We start from the raw sequence: 22,702 nt of genomic DNA, 5'->3' as shown, positions 1-22,702 counted from the left end.
CAATTTGAAGCAAAATTGAGCACAAATCCCTTCTAGCAGAACATTAGAAATATGCTTTTATTTTAGTTTCATGTCTGGCACATTGAAAAAAATAGAAACTCTGCCTTTAAACATTTCATAGCTTTTTTTTATTGCTCAGTGAAACAATATAAAAGCTTTTTAGTATCAAATCCTCAATGTTCAGCAATTTTTACCATGTTAATGGTTCCTGCATGATTCTTAGTTTGAGTCTCACTTTATTTTAAGGAAGTCAGGAATTTGTAATTAACTGAGCCCTTTGTAAACTAACACCATTTGAGCAGATCAGAATCTCAACAGTTACAAGCAATGTCACTTAAAATCAAGCTGAAAAACAGGAGCTAGTGGGTACTATAATTTCCAATATAGAAATTTAGCTCCCTTAGCTTTAAGGCACTCTGTCTACATACTGAAAAGAAACAATTTAAGGAACACATAGTCTTTTTCCATCAAGCATTAAACATCTGTATTAAGACACAATTAGTAACAAATCATGTGCTGTAATTCATAAGGATCTGTGAATATCTGCATCAAGTAATAGTGCACTGAGTGGCTAATATAAAAGATATAATACAAAATATGTAAGAAAGGTATTCTACTATATATAAATATATATTTCACTGGTGCATAAATCAGTTGTGGTTTATTAAAGTTACCTCCATGATTATATAAAATCCAACATATTGTGTCAGTACATGCTGAAATACTTGAAGGTCAAAACTACTCCTATATCATAAAGATGAACTGCAAAGTGCTACAAAATAAGTTACAACAAAAATATGCAAAATTCCAAATCAATAACTGTGCACATTTATGCATATAAATATTATGAATCAGAAAGAACTACCTTTTAAAATGAAATATTTCAAAAATAATCTGCTAAATTCCAACTCTCCAAGTCTGTATTTTCCCTGCCAAAAGAAAAAAGATCAGACTCTCACCTAATTTATTTGGCAATAAATTGTGAATGCATAACTCAAATAAGCTGACTTTTCCCACATAACTTAAGACTGGAATCTGTGCTACTGGGTGAAGCTCTGCTTATGATCCAACTTATATCTGATGTAACTCCACTGACTTTAGTTCAAAAATCGCAGATCTAAATGATTCTCTGTTGGTTTACATTCAGCTCAATGGCATTGGTTGTTATTTCAAAGGAGAGAGGGATCCCCGGGTAAGCAAGAAATTTGAGAATAAAATAATTAAAAGAAAGTTAAAGGAGAATCAATATCTAAAGAGAAGGTATCTCCCTAAACTAAGATTATTTCCACACAGACATAGGGAAGAAAAAAACAGATATTCCCAATACTTTTTTCTGAGGAACAGCAGAACACTTGTTGACATCTAACTCCAAACATGGAGTATGATGGATATCTTTAATAGCTGCCATCCCTTCCCAAATCACCATGGTATGTGCAGGGTGACAAAGACACTACAATTTCTAGGTCATCAGTAGACTTCCAGCTCTACCATCTTCTTTAATGTGGGAAGAAGAACACATCTTTGGGACAGATTTTGGAGAAGGAAAAAAAAAAAAAAAACATAGCAACTGCAGCTCCCCTTCCATAGCCAGTGACAAGTGAAAGAAAGTATCTCAATACATACACCCAGAAGAATGCAAATGTGGACATATTTTTTGACTAATGACACTATTTCCAAAATTTGACCATAACAGGAAGAAAGAACTTGGATGTCAGAGACTGATGAAAACATAAGAAAAAACTCAAAGGACTGAGTCTTAAAAGGCAAAAAGAGAGTAAAAAAAAATATATAAAATATACACTATCGCAGAAAGAAAGGGATAGTGTATGCTTTAGAAAGCCATTGATGTTGACAACAGTGTTTCAATGGAAGAGTGAAAATGGCTGAAATTAAAAAGCAAACCCACTCACAGAGAAAAAAAAAATAAATATCCAGACAGAAGTGACAAAATATCATCTCATGTTTTATTGTTTGTTTTAAGGAATTAAAATCAAAAGCTGTGAAATGTAATCAAATCAAAATTCATAGAAATATATGCATCTATCTATTTCAGTCTTTTGCTGCTAATTTTCATAACAAACTTTCAGATAGAAAAAAACAGAAACTTCACCTTTCTTATAACGATTCCTTAAACTGAAAAGATCAAGTTATAAACTCAGGATTTCATAAGTAAATAGCATGAAAATGAGTGCCTATCATAATTCTCAAATGCATCCCTGTTCTTGCAAAATGCTTGTACCTTGACTAGTTTTTCTCATTCTAGTAAACTCTCCTCAGAGGACAGTATACTGAACAATTAAATGTACCTTTAAGTATACAGTCTGAAAGACCAACTGTATAGTGTTGTTGTCCTTGCTCTTGGTTCAGAATCAGCATTCCAGTCTACTAAAGAGTTACACTTGCCCAAACTTAAGGACTACATTGCATAATCATGGCCTATCTGAATATGTAAGCAATGGCACTTGTTCAAAACAAAAAAGCATTGATGAGCAGAATTGCCCCCTTAATCCATATAGCTTATGCTTATACTCTGCCTCTTCCTGCTAAAGTCAGTGGAACCACATGCATAAATATGATTTATATGGCCAACTCTGCAATTTAGTGCTTTAGCATTTAAGGCCATATCCTGTCATATGTCAGTATTCCCACTGAAATCAACAGATTTACACACTTAAATTGTTTGTGGAAGAGTTTTACGAGCTACTTATGCAATAAAATAAATGCAACTTTGCAGTTCACCTTTGATAAATATTATTTATAAAAACAACATCTTTCCAGTTAAGTTCAAACAGAAAAAAATTGACATAGGACACAATGTAATGTAATTTCATCTCAATGTCATTTTGAAGACACAGCAAGGACAAGGCAATAGGAAAGAGTGTGATAGCTTATTTCTGGACTTTCTTGAGTTTTATAGCTGCCTCAGGGCTTGGCTTCACCCCGCTCTTGCAAAAACAGCTACTGACTTGAATGTACTTCTAGAATTCTCCAAACACAACCAACGTCTAAAAGAGAAGTCCAAGGGAGGTGGCACTTCACTGGGCAAGAACACTGTCCACTCCCTAGTGTGCAGCATACAGCTTCCACAACAAGCTCAACAGCCCCTCTCTCATCTTTTCCTTATTTCATTTACCCATCCAGTGGGATCTTATGAAATAAAACAAAACCTAAAAGAAACAAAATAAAATATGAGAAATCATGCTACGAGAAAAAGTCAAAGAAAAATTAATACAGAAGTCCAAACAAATGAAAACTTGACAATCAAGCACATAAACATAAAATGCATTTAAAGCATACATAAAATGTCAAATAAAAAGGGTTCATGAATGTATGAAAATGACAACATTAGCTCTATCTTGTGGCCAAGGATTTTGTTCATTAATTCAAAATGCATAAGGCATGTTACCCATTTGTCTTTAACACTTCCAAATGTTCATATCGAGCTGTAATATAATCAATCTAGCATTCTTCAACCAACGGCTGTAATTTGCATGGGCAGATAAACCTACTTTGCACAAAGGCCTATGGTGAACAAGCCTGGGTGCACAATTAAGTTCTCTGTCTTTGGCCTGGTCCATCAACCAAGTGAAGAACACAGCAATACCACAGAGTTACTGTAAGTGAACTACCAGGTTACTCTGTAATCTTTGTTTCATGCTTTAGGTCATGCAGATAATTTTCTCTGCCCACTCCAAACAGGTTCCTGCTCTTAATGACATCAAATAGCTCTATAATGGCTGAAGAAAAAGCTGAACTGGGGGAAATATTATTTAGTTACCTTATAATCTGTTGTCTCTGAATAACAACAGGAATTTAAAAATCAACACCTAAATACAATTGCACATTGAAGTGCAAAACCCCTCGGTCACATTCTAATATAGATGAAGGAAAAACCATATGCACCTAACCCCCAGACATTACCTTACCATCTAAGGCTAAGAACCTTAAAGAAAATCATGTTTGGCCCCGTGTGAAATAAAACTACCTGAATCTATAACATAAATACTTCCTGGAGCAGCATTGTCTTACCCAGTCTGTTGTTATCTGATGCAGTTGAGTTATTATGCACATCATTGTTCACAGTCACCATTACTTGTTCTAATGACATTTGAAAAAAAAAACACGTGAGTTGTACTATAATCCTGCAAATGTAAACTCCATAATATATATATATATATATATTGTGGTGTGGATTTTTTGTTTGTTTGTTTGTTTTTTTAACCTTGTTTTAGTAAATTCTCAGTATTTTTAAAGAACTGAAAGCTTAAATATATCCCGGAGCACTTTAACAATTCAGGGCCAGATCTTGATTTGCCTCAAGTCAATATGACTTTTGCTATCAGTTTCAAGGGAAGTTGAATTTGACTGTTAGTAATTAAGTAACAATGACTAACTCATTTACATTGCATTTCTTGCTTGTTTTAACCTTGAGGCACTCCTAGTACTTCCACCCTGGAAGAAGGTAATGGCACATTCAGAAGCTGAACATGCTAGTTTTGAGCCACCGCACACTTCCAAAACGGTGTGTCAAAATTCCTTTTCTCTGACAATTGATAAGATTCAGTTTAAGTAATCAACAAAAAACAGAGACCTGGCTAATTCACAGACATAAATATAATAAAAGTCTACTATAATGTCAAGAAAAATGCACACTTGCAAAGTTGACCTGCATGGCATATACAAGTGGCAAACTCTGTCTAACAGAGTTTGAGGAAGATTGAAGATCTATCTCTTGAGGTTGCACGAAGGTGGCCTTTTTTTCTGGGCTTTTCTGAAGTATTTTTACTAAGTCACTGTAGTTAATCGTTATGTCCATGGTATTTTTCTGAAGGAGGTATGGAGGTTAAGGATTAGAGGGAAAAAGAGTATCATCACAGTTTTGGCAGTATAGCATTGAAAGCTACTGCACGGCTGCTACCTTCCCTTCAAAGTTCCTAGGCTTTGCAGAATTCTCCTGTGTGAAACTTTGGTTTCCTAAATCTGTGAGACTGTGCACATTCTTGAAAACTAAGTCAAAGGACAAAAATATGTATTTACATAAGCACACATATCTATGCCATACTTTTGACACCAAGGCAAATCATCGCAAATGAAAGTTTTCTCGACTTTTAGTTTGTTCTTTACCTGGCCTGGTGCAACCACAGTGAAATCAGACTGTTGTGTTTAATTTCACTTCTGAATTTTCATTTGAGAAGTTCTTAATCGATGAACTATTACTAAGTACACAGCATTATGCAAAACACAGGTAGGCAAAAAGTCCACTTATATTCTTAACTGTATCTGTATATTAGTAACTCTTCTAGTCATCAGTGATGTTGAAAACAACTATTATGGAATGAGAGTCAGACCTAGGTCCTGAGCAGTCTGCAAGAGTCAACAAGGCCACAACGGAGTACTACAAGTCCTGTTGAAGGCATGAGGATTAATCACAAGAAATACACCTCTTAAAGGAAAGAAAGGATTCATAAATTCATGCCTCAGTCTACAAACCTGACGCAATTAAAGTGTTCATGTGCACAAACACCTACTATCTATTCTAACATAGAGTCAAAAGTAACACGACATTCCACGTAGCAATAACTTATTTTTTCCAAGCCAGAATCAGTATAACTAGAACAACTTTTTACAGGGGCTTATTCATTTACATATAGGTAGTCAAACTCCACTTCAGGTCAAATGCAATGAATGTTATCCAATGGAAACCAAGGCAAAATTTACAAACACACAGAGTTACCACACTTGTTCTAAGTGTCTAGGACATGTGTCCAAGATATAGGAGACCAGTTGAATTCCTTTCAAGTGCCCCAACCAAAACCCTCTAAAAACAAAGTATTCTTCCGATTTTATATATCTGGCTCTTCTATTTCTTTCATGTTTCTTACATGTTCCCTGTCCCTGACCAAAAAAAAAAAAAAATCTTCTTTAGTATGTAATGAAAAAATCTAAGGAAATTGAACTAAAGTTTCAGGCTTTCATTTTGGTGTAGAAAAAAAAATAAAGGAAAGGGGAAGGGGAAGGAGAAGGGGAAGGGGAAGGGGAAGGGGAAGGGGAAGAGAACAGTATTGACTTAATCCACTGAAAGACAGAAAGCAAAAAGGTGAAGTATGTAGAAAAGAAAAGAACACAGAAATACAGAATTTGGGGGTTGGGGTAGTGGCTCTGACAGGACACAAGTGAAACAGAGCAAAGAAAAAGGGCCGGGGAAAAACAACAACAACAAAAAAATGTGGAAATTGAACAGGAGTGCTTCAAAAATGGTTCCAGGGGAAGTAAAAAAGCTACAAACCCATTAAGCAGCAGGCAATATGGACTTAATTTGTACACTGTCTCTCTGACTATTTGGAGTAATTGAACTAATAGAAGCAAAATATTATGGGCAGTGGGTATTTAGAAGATGATTTGCTGTGTCCTAACTGCCAGCCTCTCATCTGGCTTCTCAGAGTTCAAAGGAGTCTGTTAGGTTGAGGCAAAGCCTGATTTTGGCTTGAGTTGCTGTCGGGGCACTGGATTCTGAGTTTAATATTAGTGTTAAAAAACACTGTTGTTATGTAAGCTGCCACTCAGACTTGCAGAGGAAAGTACACAGAAGAAAAAAATAAAAAACCTCAGAAGTGGAAAAGAGAAAAAAGCTATCCATCTTCCCTGTACAAAGAGTGACAGAACTTCATTCATCCTTTAAGGGAACATTATGTATCTGTCTCTCTCTTGAACATAATAAAGAAAATACAAAGCAGTTTAAAGCATAACACAGTGATACTTTAGTTCAATATCAGTTTATCATTCAGAGAGTTCTGAATTCATTATTAGTCTTAAAACAAATTTGTATTCATTATTAGTCCTAAAACAAACAGTGATTTTGCAATATACTATTTTGGGGACACAAAATTTAATTGCTCTCCCCCAAGAGCATGTGCTAAATAAAGGGTAGCATGATTTATGTTATTAATATAGATCCAGCTGAGCCAACAATGAGGATTTTTTAATATATTTTTTATCCCACAATTTGCTTTCTGGAAGTACGACAGCCAACTATCTCATAAGCTTTGTAAATATGTCACTCAGATGCTAGCTGATCTGTAACTTCCTAAGAGTTTAGTCTCATTGAAAGCTGGATAAAACGCCTTTAAGACCATTTGGTTTTAGCTTTTCTATTCATTATACTAAAAATCACATGGTTCACAAAAAGAAAAGCATAACAGCAAATAATCCATATATTTATACATACTCAACTCATTCTGAAAGAAGAGCCAGTCATAAACACCTTTCTTTTTATATGCAAAGAAACCACTCCTTTCTCCTTTAACCAGCACACAATTTGAGCAGTTAATGGCATCAAAATATCTGATGCATTTCACTGTCAAATTTGGGAATATCACTGTTATGGAGATAGTCACACATCCATCAGCTCAATTTCTACCTGCCCTGAAAAACCTTGATCATGTTCCTTGTCACAGGTCATGTTCTCTACAAGCCTTCACCTACATCAGTCGGAAAAGAAAATGTTATGACATGGTCTTTTTTGAATTTCTCCACAAAGCAATAGTATAATTTTAGTTGCCTAAGATTCTTTGTACTCTAATTGGATATAAAAAGATACATTCTGATGAGCTGTACGTAAATTGGAGGTCTGCAGGCAAACTTTCTTGATCATTACAAACCTGTTCTAAACTCTGCCAGAGTAAATAAAAGTTTCCTGTAATGATGACTTACCTGAATTTACAACCAAGTTTCATTTACTCATATCCCACTCTCCAAATATGCCTATAAATATCTGGAGTTGCATAAATTCAGAGATCACATATGTAAACCCAGGTGCTCAAGGGAAGGCACAAGCGACAGAAAAGTTGTTCAATTAAAAGTTCCTACGTCTTGTTACAATTACTCTCTTCACCAAGTACATAAGGTTTATCCAAAGCAGAATGTTACCTGAGGCTTTGATCCAAACAGAGTATTTTGAAAAAAAAAATCTATTACTTTTACTTTTCCCATCTTGGAGGCAATCAAGAATAACATGACATATATCTCTGGTCTTTTAAAATGAACTGTGATTTATAAGGAGAAAGCTCAAATTGCTGAGTGGAAATAAGAAAGTAAATAGAGGATGTAACTGGATTACCTAAAAAAGTGTTCTTATCAAGTTTGTCAGTTTCTGATTTCAAATAGAAAATTAAATGAAATAATTAATTCCTAGTTTTATTTGCTTTCTTGGATCCGAGCCACTGCTTCAAAGAGCCGTGCAGGCAAATGCAGTGGCAAAATGAGGACAAAATGTCACCTCATTTTTATTGGAAAACAGGGAAAGGCTTCTGGAGAGATTTCTGTAGAATGTTTATTGCACAGAGAAGAATAGTCTTGCCTCATTAAAGCAATGCCTACGCAGCAGCAGAAGATAAAATACTTTGAAGAAATCCATACTTTTCCTTCAGAATTTTGTATGCACTACGCTCAATACTACCTTGTGTTTCAGAGCACAGCTGTAACATAAACATATAACACAACTTTTTCTTTATTTCTAAACACAGTTTTTACTGCATAAGACACTAAAATAGTACTTTTCATTTACATCATTAAAAGCTGTAATGATGTACTTATCTATTATTTTTTTTACCTAAAGATAAAAGCATGAATAGAAGACAAACAAAGGAAAACCTAAAAGCTAAACATACAGAGAGGGACACACTCTACCTTACTAGAGGGCCAGGAATTCCAGAAAATGTGGATCTCAATTTCACATTAGTACTTTTTTCCAGGTAATATTTTCCAGTGACTTATTTTACTTAATAATTGGCAAAACTAGGACCAGAAGAGATTAACCAGCCTACCCCATGAAGTTGTACATCAAGATAAAGAGTCTTGACGCTCTTACTCTGTCTGCTTACAAAAATAGGAAGTCAGTATGCGATAATCACAGAATCACAGAAACATCTAGGTTGGAAGAGACCTCCAAGATCACCTAGTCCAACCTCTGACCTAACACTAACAAGTCCTCCATTAAACCATATCACTAAGCTCTAAATCTAAATGTCTTTTGAAGACCTCCAGGGATGGTGACTCAACCACTTCCCTGAGCAACCTATTCCAATGCCTAACAACCCTTTCAGTAAAGAAGTTCTTCCTAATATCCAACCTAAACCTCCCCTGGCACAACTTTAGACCATTCCCCCTCATCCTATCTCTGGGCACGTGAGAGAATAGATCAATCCCCACCTCACTACAGCCTCCTTTAAGGTACCTATAGAGAGCGATAAGGTCGCCCCTGAGCCTCCTCTTCTCCAGGCTGAACAATCCCAGCTCCCTCAGCTGCTCCTCATAAGACTTGTTCTCCAGACCCCTCACCAGCTTTTTTGCCCTTCTCTGGACATGCTCGAGCACCTCAATGACCTTCTTGTAGTGAGGGGCCCAAAACTGAACACAGTACTTGAGGTGCGGCCTCACCAATATATCAATATATCATACTAACATCAGGAATATTTATAGTAAACCAAAACTTAAAGAGTGTTTGCTCTCCTTTGTAATTCTTCAAATTAATACAATGTTATGAAAAGATTTCTTTTCCACTGTCACTAGCTTTTCTACAACGTTTAAATTTATGCTCCACAGATAAGGATATATAGTTTGTCATTTTATGAATGCTGCCACCTGTATAAGATTTTTAAATGGGCTTAATAAAATTGGAGCCATTAACATTAGTGTTGTAGGCAGCATTCGATCTACTTAATTAATCTACTTAATTAATCTACTTAATTAATCTACAAGTTCATAAAATGAGTAAGGGGGTCAAACAGAATTATATGTACTTTACTAAAGGACCCTATAAAGCTGTTCTGTGTGAAATGAGTTAGGACCAAGAGATAGTAAAACTTGACCTGTCTACTCCAAATTTTAGAGCCCAAAAATATTTGGGGCTAAGATTCTCCTACATTGCCAACACGGATCAGTTAATATTTTAATCTGTTTTTCCCTTTGTCTGATTTGGAATTTTTATTTTATTTCCTTGTATGATACATTGGAAAGTGTACTTATTTTCCAAGCAGCCAGTAGAAAATGAAACATTTGCAGTCAGCACTCTTAAGAAGAAAATGTTGCATCTTTCTCAAAGAGAATCATTACCCTCATGTCTTCCAGCACAATATCTAACAGGCATCTCCTTTTACATCTCTGTTTCTGATGCTGTGGTTGCTTTGCTTGCTATTGATTAGTGACAGTCACGGACATTAAAACCTGAGGCTCAAAACACCAGTGCTCAGAGCTAGTCAGTGCATTTATTTTGCTCAGCTTTTAATTCAGGTGCAGGTTAAAGTAAAAAGACAGAATGTGAATAAGCAAACTTTCAGACTCAAAAACTCTGCAGAAACGCAGCTCCCCAAAGAACCTCAGAAAATGCACATTAATAGAAACCCCCTTCTCAGGAAAGGGCGTAACAATTACTATCTGCACACGTTTTAAAACATAGATGTCTGCAGGTTATTTTACACTTCATTTGCACGAAACACTGCATGCCTGAGAGATCAATCAATACATCAAGGAACATTTTCTCCAAGCTTCCTGCAAGTACTTGAAAAGTCAAAGCTGTTAAGAAAAAAGGCTGTTTATGTTACGACATCCCCTGCATTTCTGTTTAATTTACTCATTGGTATGCATATAAAATACAGAAATGGTACTACACAGATGCACTTTTGACAAGTGTCAGTGTACAGCCACAAAAAGAAAGATCAGAGAACATGAAGGACACAGCATAATGACGTCTTACCCCTTTGAAAAACAGAATCAGTCAACTTCAAAACCATTCTGTCTGACTCTACCTGAATACAGAAGCCAACTCTACCATCACTTAAGTTTGCATAATTCCAAGGGTAAATAGATATTCCACATTTTCACTACACGGCCTTTTGACTTAAACTGGTAAGGCAGGTTATATATAGAATAAGGGAAAAAATGTTGCTTATTCTAGTACAGTAAGAGTTACGGAACTCTATCATGTATATTCATTTATAACGGGATTATTTTGCTTACTGTTGCCTTACAATAATTTCAACTTCTTTGATCATTACAGGCCTCATAGTTGTTATTGAACAATTCTCCAGTTTCCTTTCTATGACATTTTAGCTTGACACTGTGAAGTCTGAATGCTTCTTACAAGACATATATGCTAATCACTGGCTGCATCTAGTAAAACAGTTCTCTTTCTTTTACTCCATTAATCTCAGCTATCTCTCCTTACATTTATTACCATTCAGGAACTTCCATGTGGCAGTTAATGATCTTCCTTATAAAACCTGATCTGTGCGAATGCTATTGAGAAGTAGCACGGTCAATGATTAGGATAATGGACTGAAAGCAAACAGCCAAATTCTAGCTAGCCTAGTCATTGTTTTGCTTCACGAACACTTCTACATCATTTCTGTGCATCTTTTCTTCCTTCATCCTTTGCAGACCTGAAGGCCTCAGGGCAAGAGATTACTGCCACACTTTGATACAACCTTGGTTCAAGTATTCCACCCCACAAATCCTCTCCTGGTAGAAAAATGAAGACACAGTTCCCACAAGGAAAAAACAAATATCTTTAACTCTTATCACAAATCCTTATGCTACAGGGCAGGGAAGGGACAAACTGACAGTCGTCTTCCACTGAAATTTATGCACATTTGTCCTCCTCCAAGCATCACAGGGGCTTTGAGGGCAGAGAAGGATGACACACAGGACAGTTCCTTGTGAACCTCACAGTCTGTATTTATAGCCCAGAAAAGCCATCCCAAAGTCTGGCACACATTTCTCAAGCATATACATTAAGGTCTTGCACCACTTATAATGCTACAGGAACTTTCCTGTCTCCACAGGTACTGCATTAAGTTGGAATCACACTTGAGGACACTGCTTGTCTGTGAATGTTCTGGTGGTTCCTCCCAGACACTGAAGATGGAGAGTATTTTGAAGGAAAAACACTGCACAGATCAGTACTACATAAAGCAGTCCGAGTCTCCTGAAGAACAGTTGCTTGGAACCAAAGTGAAAATAATGTGTTCTTACGCCTGTTTGTCCTTTGTTTGCTTTGTTCTGTTCTCAGCTTTACATGGGCACAAAATGCGTCTTCATTCAAAGGGGCACTCTTCACAGGATGCAGCAAAGAACAAAGGGGAGAATGGTACTGCAAGATTGTCTTGGGGAAAAAGGGAAGCTCCTACTCTTTGTACTTATAAATACTACCTCTGGCACATATCTGACAGAATTAAATACTGTATTTAACAGGCTAATTGCACCTAAAGTAAAGCAAAAAAGCCCCATCTGAAGACTCAGCCACTTTTGTATGGGAGAAAGTAAACAGTTTTACTAACTGATACAATGTAATTATAAACTTAGTTAACATGAAAAAAATTAGACATGAGTCTATAATGGTACTGTTTAGTACCTTATTGCCTTAACTGCCAGCAGAGTCTACTAGCAACTAAGTCTATTAGCAAGTAAGTCTGTCTTTTTTTGATGTTCTGTTCCTGCAACTGGACCTGTTGGGTTTCTCATCCACGTTTGCTACACAGAGTGCTATACATGCTATATATCCTTTTTGGATCCTATTTATCTGCTACCACTGATGCACCACGAACCTAACTTTCAAAGCTGTGGAAACAGCAACAAAATCAGTCTTTCCGCACATGTAGACCAGCCTTGTGTCCTGCCACCCAACCAAAGAAACCCACTCCAAGAGGTATTTCTATCATAAATTTTGTAGGGAAAGGCTGGTACAAATTAGAACACAAATGACTCCACTAGAACAGAGTAATCAAGTGAATTCAGATGGGGAGCCAACACAAAAAAAGATCCAAACAGCAGTTACAAGCCAAAAACTTGCTCAGGACATATCTATGTTTGTAAAGAAAAATAACAAAAGGCCTAAAATCTTCTTTTAGTATGTATCTTTTTTTTAGCCACAATTATTTCATCTACACTTAATTACAGCACCTTTTTGGACTAAGATAAATAGATCTCTCCTAGTCAATCTCCCACTATGGTTCAAAGCATGGATCAGGAATTATTGACAATACAGAGTATGGATGAGGCCACCTTTTTGAGGGAGTATGGAGAAAAGACTTTTAAATATATGAGCATTATGTACACCTTCCCCTCTGGGCGAAAGAATACCCTCGTCCTATTTGCTTTGATGGCACATTCATAGTCTCAAATGCTGCTGTACTTTGCCACAGAAGTGATGAAATTATACAGTACACACAAACTACATACTATACCTACTTTCCAGGGAGACTACGTAACAGATAATACAGAATTGAATTATTTCTGATTATCTGAAGTACAATGGAATGGAAGGGGTGAGTCAGTTACGTGAAATGCACTTGCATTGCAACTGGTCAATTAACTTGCAAAATAGTCGTACCAATTTTGTTAATGGAGGACACAAAATCTTGGTATTTGGCATGTTCTAATTATTTAGGCTTGGTGCCATGAACCAATACTGATGGAACAGAAAACAATTTTTGACATTCTCTCTGAAAAACGTATTAACAGCTACTTGAGAGCTCTTGTGATTTTATTCTTGTCTGGACTGGAAAAGAAGACGATGATTGAAAACATGTTAGCAAAAAACAAAAACAACAACAAAAAAAACCCACTCATCTAAAGACATTAGTCTAAACGTGGTATTTCGGCCTTTTCCCCAAATATAGAAGCTGGGTTTGCTTACACCAAATGGATTCTTATCAAGCTCTACTTCAAAATGTATTTCTAATGAACAAAAGAAATGAAAATGAAAAATAATGAAAAAAGACAGCAAGTTGCATTCTCATCCTGTTATTTAATCCATCCCAATTTATCAAATATTTTAATAGAATAAAACCTGTTTCAAGGCCTGTTAAAAATCCTGGCATTTAAACAAAAAGAATTTCCCAAATTCAGAAGGAATTCAGAACTAACGATTCATCAATAATTCTTTACAATTTTGACTTCATGTAGATTTTTTACACCAAAAATATATAGATTATATACATACAGGACATATATATCCTGAAAATTAAACTCAAAACAACTGTAGTATTTTACAACCACATCTGTTCTGAGAAGAAATAATTCTGTAAATTCACTAGGTGTATGTAGAAACAATATAGTCTTTGCTGTTTACAGATTAGGAGTCTAAATAGCTTTATCATCTCACCTTCATTGTCGCAGTCTTGCAACGAAAGCCATATTTGATCTACCAGACCAACTCCTTTTACTTCACCATGAACTGGAATGGAATGCATTACCATTAATGCAATTGTCAAGGGCTTGATTTGCAATTGCCAATTCTACTATATTTTATATTCACATTTCTTCACCAATTGCATTATTTTCCATCCTACTCTGCAGCAAAATATCCACTGCATGATACTTCTAGCTGTTCCCCATTCACATTTTTCACTGTTAATGGTCTATACAATGAGAAGGACTGTCACTATTAACTGGTATTTTTTTGGACTGGATTCTACTTGATACAGCTTGTGCATGTGTTTTAGAGCATTAGAAAACTGCATAGCTTAAAAATATGTATAAAAGAACTACAGTATCATGCATTATGATCAGTAGCGAGGACATATTCCTCAGTCACTGGCAGTATTCTTCTTGGTGCATATCTTTGGTCTGCAAAAATGAACATAACATTCAGATAGCTCCTACTGAAGTCAAGGGTCAATACTTAGTCATATTGCATAGAGCACATTTTTGCTTACATTTTATGGTTTTCCACTGGGGCGTTTGCTTTAGCTGGGGATCATATGCAGACCTAAGCTGATTCATTAATAGCCAAGTCAGTAATTCACTGCATTAAAGAATTCTCAAAAGATCTATCATCAAAGCAACTTGTTTAGTACCTGGCCCTACTTCTTACTCCTAGCACTGAAATTAATGTCTAACCAACTTGCATTGCCTAAAGTTTCTCCCAGGTCTGTAGTGCCAGAGGACCTGGATTTCTCTTTCTGTTCCTATAATTCAGCATAACAGGTATTCTCTGCCTGTTATAGTCACTGGTAGCTCAAAATTCAAGACTTTCTGTCCCAATTTTTCAGATACCTGTGCTAAGTATTCTTTGCAACATGAAAACATGTATTTCATATGCAAAGACTACACATCTGCAGCCAGTAGACCTGGACATATGTTATGAATTCAATGCAGGAACAGACATACGAAAATAAAATAAATAAATTTAAAAAAAAGGAATCACCAGCCAAATGGCAGGACTTAATTTTAATCATCCATTTAAATTATATTGCTTGAAAATTTGTGTAGTTGCACAATTATATATACATGTATACACAAATACCTTCCAACATACTTCACATGAGTCACTGAACATCTTTCTCCTTGGAAATTATATTAACTTTAAGTTACTAGTCCCACACAAAAATGCAATAGAAATAGATTTTCTATTACCAGCATTTTATGAACAGCATAAAATCAATAGGGTATGTATAAAACTGATTTGAGCGACATTAAATACGATGTCAGTAGAATGAGTAAAGTGAACTATGTACATTCTTTGACTGATTAGGGATTACAACACACAGCAAATTTGGAAACATTGTGTTCAACGAGTATGATTAATTGCGTTCATAATGTTCTACAATACAGCTGACCTCTAGGAGCTCACTCCCGAAATTATTATGATACCTCAAGAGTTGTCTCTTGACTGCAGACCTTTACCCTGTCTAGATTTTCGTAAGAAGCTGAAGATGGAAGAGATGATGCCTTACATTTTATCTGCTATTTTTCAGCCAACATAAAAATTATACTGGACCAACTTTTTTGGTCCAGAGAGCAGCAACAGAAGGCCTTAGAAACACCTACTCCAATCTCATTGCTGCAGAAAGTGCCACCATTATCTCCACGAGTTTTAATGTCCAGGTAACAGTTGCCAGATCGTGTATCAACACAGCCAACACAGGTAGGATTCAGCTCAAAATCTGGAGGGCACTCACAGATGTAACTACCAGCATTAGTGCCACTGATGCAGGTTGTGGGATCTTCACATTCATTAACGTCTGTGCAGTTACCAGAATGAGCTGGATGTATTTGTAGTGGTACAGTACACTGTAGTAGTACACTGTACTACTACAGATACGTCCAGCTCATTCTGATCAAGTCAACAGATCTTAAATATCACTTTCACACCACAGAATTTATATTTTAAAAAGCAGATCATGCTTAGCAATATGATGTCTACATGCAAACTGAAGTATATAAGGATAGGCAGCCCTGCTTGCCTCTTGACAAAGTATCAAATCTGTATTTTAGCAGCCTATTCAGAAAGCAATTGCTTGTCTGAGAGAATAATGAGATTCCAAACAAAAGTACAATTAAGATATTCTGCTGTATTTGTGGGTGACTGTTTATGGTATTTTTTAAAACAGGCAAGGTATGTTACAGCGAGAAAGCTTTCCACCCCCCATTAGAGGAACATTGTGGCCTTTCTTGCAATTAAAATAATGAACCTGGGACTCCCCTTAGGATTTACAACATCATTTTAGGATGTGAGGTTAGTTACTCAGTAGGTCTATTTAGTCTACACTTAACCAATTTCTAAAGAAGGAAAAAAATAATGAACTAATAATATGTTTTTAAACATACTTTTCACACGTTGTTCTGGAAAACAAATTGCCAAAATACATTAGGAAGGATATCACCCATGTAGTGGAAGCATCTTTCCCCTCACATAAAGAGAAACATTATTTTCTCAAACTCAGCTCAATTTTGCAAATCTTTCAGAATCAAATACCTGAAATAAGTTATACCATTGTTTCACAGATGCACATACTTTCCTGTCCATAACTCAACCATAGGATTACTGTGGACAAGAAGAGAAGGGAAAAGTATCATTCATGACTGCCAACCAGTGTGACCCAAAGCTATTCATCAGCACAGCTCCCCTGTACTTTCATCAGAGCTGAGCCCTCTCCTGTAATAATACAGCTTTATGTCTGAGCTTGACAATGCTAAGAGTTATTGATGACAACCTCGATTACACTAGTAATTAAATCCTCCAGAACACTCATATGGCTGGGGAAGGGTTATAAGAAGGACAGAGACCAAGCAGCAGTTATGACCTTGAAAGGAAAGTATTGATCAGATTTTGCCTTGTGAAAGGAAGGAGGAAAAACTGAAACCAACCATCCTGAATCATTAATGATCACCCACTGCATGCTCCTAATTCCAGTTTTTTACATATCCAAGTAAATCTTTCTTTAGGCATCCTCAAAAATAGAGTATTTACAAACTATTCATAAAGAGAAACTGCAAATTCATTACAGACAGTATGAAATACATCCAGACAACAACTCAGACGGTGTCCTTTTTTTCTGTATGTTAGACTATGTGTGCTGTATGACATATGTTACATATGTTTTATATGTATACATATATGTGTGTGTATATGTATTATGTTTATTACTGTGAGCAACCAAAAAATGCTATTGATTGCCAGTGCCACTACCTAGGCTTTCCTCAGTACCCACTGATGTAGAATAGGATTATTCAGTCTTTGGATCTTTCCTAGAATTGAAAGGCCTTTGAGCCCACTTTCTATGAGGAATATTCATATGGCCCTTAAAAAAGGTGTTGGTTTTGGTTTTGTTTTGCTTTGTTTTTTAAATGTTCTCCACACAATAGAATGGAAAAATATTACATGAAAAATAGTGATTTATATGGCAGGAAAAATCCTTGCAACTTTATGGCCCATCCATCAGGAGCAAACTGATCCTGTGTGGGCTCCTCTCCACGGGCTGCAGCTCCGGCCTGGGGCCTGTTTCTGCAGGGGCTCTCCACGGGCCGCAGCCTCCTCCAGGCCACATCTACCTGCTCCACCGGGGGCTCCTCCACGGGCTGCAGCGTGGAGATCTGCTCCATGTGGGACCCATGGGCTGCAGGGGGACAGCCTGCTCCACCAGGGGCCTGTCCACAGGCCGCAGGGGAACTGCTGCTGCATGCCTGGAGCACCTCCTGCCCTCCTGCTGCACTGACCTTGGGGGCTGCAGGGCTGTTTCGGATGCCTGACTCTCTCAGCTGCTGTTATGCAGAAGGTTTTTTTTTTTCCCTTTCTTAAATCTGCTCTCACAGAGGTGCAAACAACATTGCTTATTGGCTTGGCTCTGGCCAGAGGTGGGTTCCTTTTGGAGCCAGCTGAAACCAGCCCTTATCTGACATGGGGCAGTTGCTGTATTCTTCTCACAGAGACCACCCCTGCAGCCCCCCGCTACCAAAACCTTGCCACATAAACCTAACAGAGAAGATGTATAAAAATTTTCACTACGTTCTCCTTCTATTTCCACCTCAATACACTGTGTGATTTTTCTGCTAAGGCCTCCTTTCCTACAAGTTATCTCCATCATCTTTCATTTGGGTAGGTCCAGCTACTTACTGCAACGCAGAGGAAGCCTCCTCTTTCCTTTTTGGCTCAACTAGCAGTCCTACTGCAAATCACTCTCTATCTATTGATGTACTTCTTCAGAGAAGTAATAACTTCTGTTATTAAGGTTACAGAACTGTTTTTTATTATTTCAAAAAGCCTTTATTCAACTAATCTACCATGTTAAGAGTCTGGAAAAACATTAAGCCAAGAAATTTTTTTAATGTGATCAAGCAAAGAGAACTTGAAGAGAGCCACCAAACAACTTAATGATCATTGATTATAGACATTTTCTCAGAGATAGGTACTCAGCCGAGGTAGGTACACAAACAAGGTCCAAAGATGAAAAGATTTTTCTATTTACCACCCAACATAGGAAGGAATAAATGCAACAACTTCTTTCCCCACTGCCACGCAGCAATGCACTGGCAGAAGTCTATAGGTTGTATCTGCACAGAGGAATGCTTAGTGCTATCTAAGACAGTGAGCTCGTGGATGTAGGAAGTGGGCTGGTTTCAAAATGTCCATGTGATTAGTTTCTCTTTTAGCTGCCCACTTAATTACCAGCATTTACGCTTTCTAGAGATCAGATATCTTCCTTAACTTTAACCATCTAATACCCTCTTTTTCAAGAACAATATGGCAGCATTTTCAAAAGCTGAGAATTACTACTACCAGTATTAAAGTCAGGTATCTTCTATAGTAATAGGATAGCAAAACCCACTAGAGTAATACTGAAACATCAATACTTAATGATTACTGTTGTAAAATAAAATGTTAACAAGTGCCTTATACAAAATATATAGGTCATTAAAACTTCAGTATTGCAAAATCGCGGTCAAAAGCAGATTATATGTTTTGCCCTAAACTCTGAAATATAACAGGTCTGCTCACAATGGAAATTTATATTTTTTTATGCTAATGAACAAACATCCAAAAAAGATTAAAAGTTCATAGGTAAAGAACAGGTGAGCTGGGGAATAAGAACACTCATTTAAGGAGAGAAAGAGATAAACTGTGGATTGCAATGACAGACTATACAGATCAAAAGAAAATGTGAAAACCTACACTATAACAAAACCAGAAACCAATGTATCTTCAGTCTCACTGCAAAATTGCAGTGTGACCACACAATAATTTTAGCAAGAATCTGGCAATGGACAGTTTTACATCAGAAATTACATGGTGCTATGCAGACAGAGAATTGTTCTGTTTATGTTTTCCCCATACCATTGTCTGATCTATAAAAATATAGGCAATGAAAAATGACTATTTTTTGTTTCGTTGGGTTAAAAACTGGCTGGATGGCCGGGCCCAAAGAGTTGTGGTGAATGGAGTCAAATCCAGTTGGAGGCCGGTTACTAGTGGAGTCCCCCAGGGCTCAGTGCCGGGGCCGGTCCTCTTTAATATCTTTATCGATGACCTGGACGAGGGGATCGAGTGCACCTTCAGTAAGTTTGCAGATGACACCAAGTTAGGTGCGTGTGTCGATCTGCTCGAGGGAAGGAAGGCTCTGCAGGAGGATCTGCATAGGCTGGACCGACGGGCTGAGGTCAACTGTATGAAGTTCAACAAGGCCAAGTGCCGGGTCCTGCACCTGGGGCGCAACAACCCCGAGCAGCGCTACAGGCTGGGAGATGAGTGGTTGGAAAGCTGCCTGGCAGAGAAGGACCTGGGAGTACTGGTTGATAGGCAGCTGAATATGAGCCAGCAGTATGCTCAGGTGGCCAAGAAGGCCAACAGCATCCTGGCTTGTATAAGAAGTAGCATGGCCAGCAGGTCTAGGGAGGTGATTGTCCCCCTGTACTCGGCTCTGGTGAGGCCGCACCTCGAGTACTGTGTTCAGTTTTGGGCCCCTCGCTACAAGAAGGACATGGAGGTGCTCAAGAGAGTCCAGAGAAGGGCAACGAAGCTGGTGAGGGGTCTGGAGAACAAGTCTTATGAGGAGCAGCTGAGGGAACTTGGGTTGTTTAGCCTGGAGAAGAGGAGGCTCAGGGGAGACCTCATTGCTCTCTATAGGTACCTTAAAGGAGGCTGTAGAGAGGTGGGGGTTGGTCTATTCTCCCACGTGCCTGGTGGCAGGACGAGGGGGAATGGGCTAAAGTTGTGCCAGGGGAGGTTTAGGTTGGATATTAGGAAGAACTTTACTGAAAGGGTTGTTAGGCATTGGAATGGACTGCCCAGGGAAGTGGTTGAGTCGCCGTCCCTGGAGGTCTTTAAAAGATGTTTAGATGTAGTCCTTAGTGATATGGTTTAGTGGAGGTCTTGTTAGTGTTAGGACAGAGGTTGGACTAGATGATTTTGGAGGTCTCTTCCAACCTAGACGATTCTGTGATTCTGTGATTCTATGACATGTTTCAGTATCATGAATTGGACAGAATACAAATGCCATATCCACTGGTCTTTAGGACCTAAGAATTAATTCTTTCTGATAAAAACAGAATCTTATTCCCTTTACATTTCAAAAACACCACAAACCTTCCAACTGTTGGTTACACAGTCGTGTTCGGTCCCATGGCTCTGGCATAGACTTAATAAAAAATCAAGGAGGAATAAAATGCAGTGAGATGTTCCCCTGTCAAAAAAAGTTCACAATCTTGGCTATAACTTCCAGAGTTACTTAACATCAGAGTAGACCTCTAATGATTTTTAAAAAAAATAATTGCGTACCATCCTACACATGTCTGCAATGTACAGACCAAGGGCAAAATTCTCCTTCTCCTCCATGTATGCTACAAGTGTGAGGAGTTGATCACAACGGTTATTCTCCAATAACCTGGTGCCTCTGTTTCCAACTATGGTGCTTCCCATGCTGAAAAAGCAATAGAATGTGGCAGCCAAGCTACAACAATGTAGTTGTGATTTTACTTGCAAACTTCAGTTGTGATTTTACTTGCACACACTAAAAGTCACTGTATTGCCTGAAATATCCAGAGAAAGCCTGGTCACTGCCTGAATTTGTTACTGTATTCTTTGATGTGTTCACATCTGATCTTGTGACCACATGGGAGTAGCACAGGTCAGATTAAGTAAACCTTTGCCAACAGAGGTGTGCTGGCTAGGGGCCAGGCTGACTGCCACTGTACTGTTTAGAGAGTTTTGCAGAATAAGCTTTCTCATCTTACCTGCAGTGGCTGTGACATGAGAAAACTTATTTCTTGGCCCTGCCTGTCCAATTTTCAGTGCCACTGGTCTGGGCCCAGTTCATCTCAAACTGAGGTTTAATGTTTTGTTTTGTTTTGTCTTTAAAGTGTGCAGGAATTCATGATCACATAGATACACAGTGGGGCAGAGCAGAAGACAGCTGACTGCAAGACACTGTTAGCTAAGGAGCAGGACATCTGCCCCAGCAGAAGGACAGCTCTTTTCCCCTGGTCCCATGATATTATTCTGAAACATACATACCTTCAGGTATCACGTTTCCAATTAACAAATCAACCTCTCAGCCATACAATTTCACTAATTGCTAGATCTTGATTTCAGGTTGGCAGCAGTTTGAGAGGGGAGAAAATCCAGCTTGCCAGGCTTTCACTGCTACAGAGCTCAGAAAAGCTTCTGGCACTAGTTGGACAGTTACTGTGACTGAACTAGGTTTGGTAGCCTTTGCAAGATACCTGTAAAGGATGCATTCCCAATACTAACCTGACCTGGAACAAGCGCTTACACTGTTGTGATAGGACACATCCTCTGCCCTTTCTCTGACTGAGAACTCATCACAGATGACACTCTCCACAGGTCTCTATTCTCCCCCTTTACTGCCTTTTCTCTTCCTTTCATTGGATAGGATTATCAATTCTTTTCTTTCTGCATTCACTTTCCCTCCTTTTTTATTCCCTCTCAATGATGTCACAGGCCACCCTTGCAAAGCCAGATTGAGAACACCCACAACCTTCCAGATGGACAAGAACTCACACTACCCATTTCTGCCATTTTTCCTGACAATGGAAGTTAGTCCCACTTTCCCCATCATAATTAAACACTGCATCTTCAGTCTTTACAACTTTTCCACAACTTCTGACACCCATGTTAATCCTTTCCCCCTCTTCTTTCTACTCAGGATATAATCAATCCTTCTAGTATGAAAATGAAAAAGGTTGTGATTTTTCACTTCTCTGCTTGTTTTCCCTTGGTTATACTACAATGTTAACCAAACAAACTGTTCTTTTTTTTCCCCTACCAGTTTAAGAAACATACTATCTGCTCACCAATTCTAGTCTTCTCACTTGCCCCAGAGATCTCCCCTCCTAGATTTCCTTACGCCTGTTTTCAGCCCCTCCTCTGCTCTTCTCTATCATTTCTCACTTCAAGAAGATAGGCTTTGAT

General features: G+C 37.8%; 1 protein-coding gene across 7 annotated transcripts in view; it reads right to left on the bottom strand.

Annotated features, from left to right (window-relative positions):
• Window positions 1-22,702, bottom strand: part of NTRK2 (neurotrophic receptor tyrosine kinase 2) — a 201,303-nt gene that overhangs the window by 105,248 nt on the left and 73,353 nt on the right. For 2 of the 7 annotated variants that reach the window (XM_040540792.1, XM_040540794.1), the window contains exon 12: window positions 14,159-14,230. The exons of 2 other annotated variants lie outside the window; for them this stretch is intronic. In XM_040540792.1, coding sequence (XP_040396726.1) covers window positions 14,159-14,230 — 72 coding nt within the window. Of the gene's footprint in view, window positions 1-111; window positions 3,168-4,029; window positions 4,099-14,158; window positions 14,231-22,702 lie in introns of those variants that run through there. 3 more of the 7 variants (XM_040540796.1, XM_040540798.1, XM_040540799.1) reach the window with 3 other exon arrangements.

The sequence above is a fragment of the Cygnus olor genome, chromosome Z (genome assembly GCF_009769625.2).
Source record: "Cygnus olor isolate bCygOlo1 chromosome Z, bCygOlo1.pri.v2, whole genome shotgun sequence".
NCBI lineage: Eukaryota > Metazoa > Chordata > Aves > Anseriformes > Anatidae > Cygnus > Cygnus olor.
The sequence above is the reverse complement of the archived record's forward strand: the minus strand, read 5'-3'. Positions and strand labels throughout refer to the sequence as shown.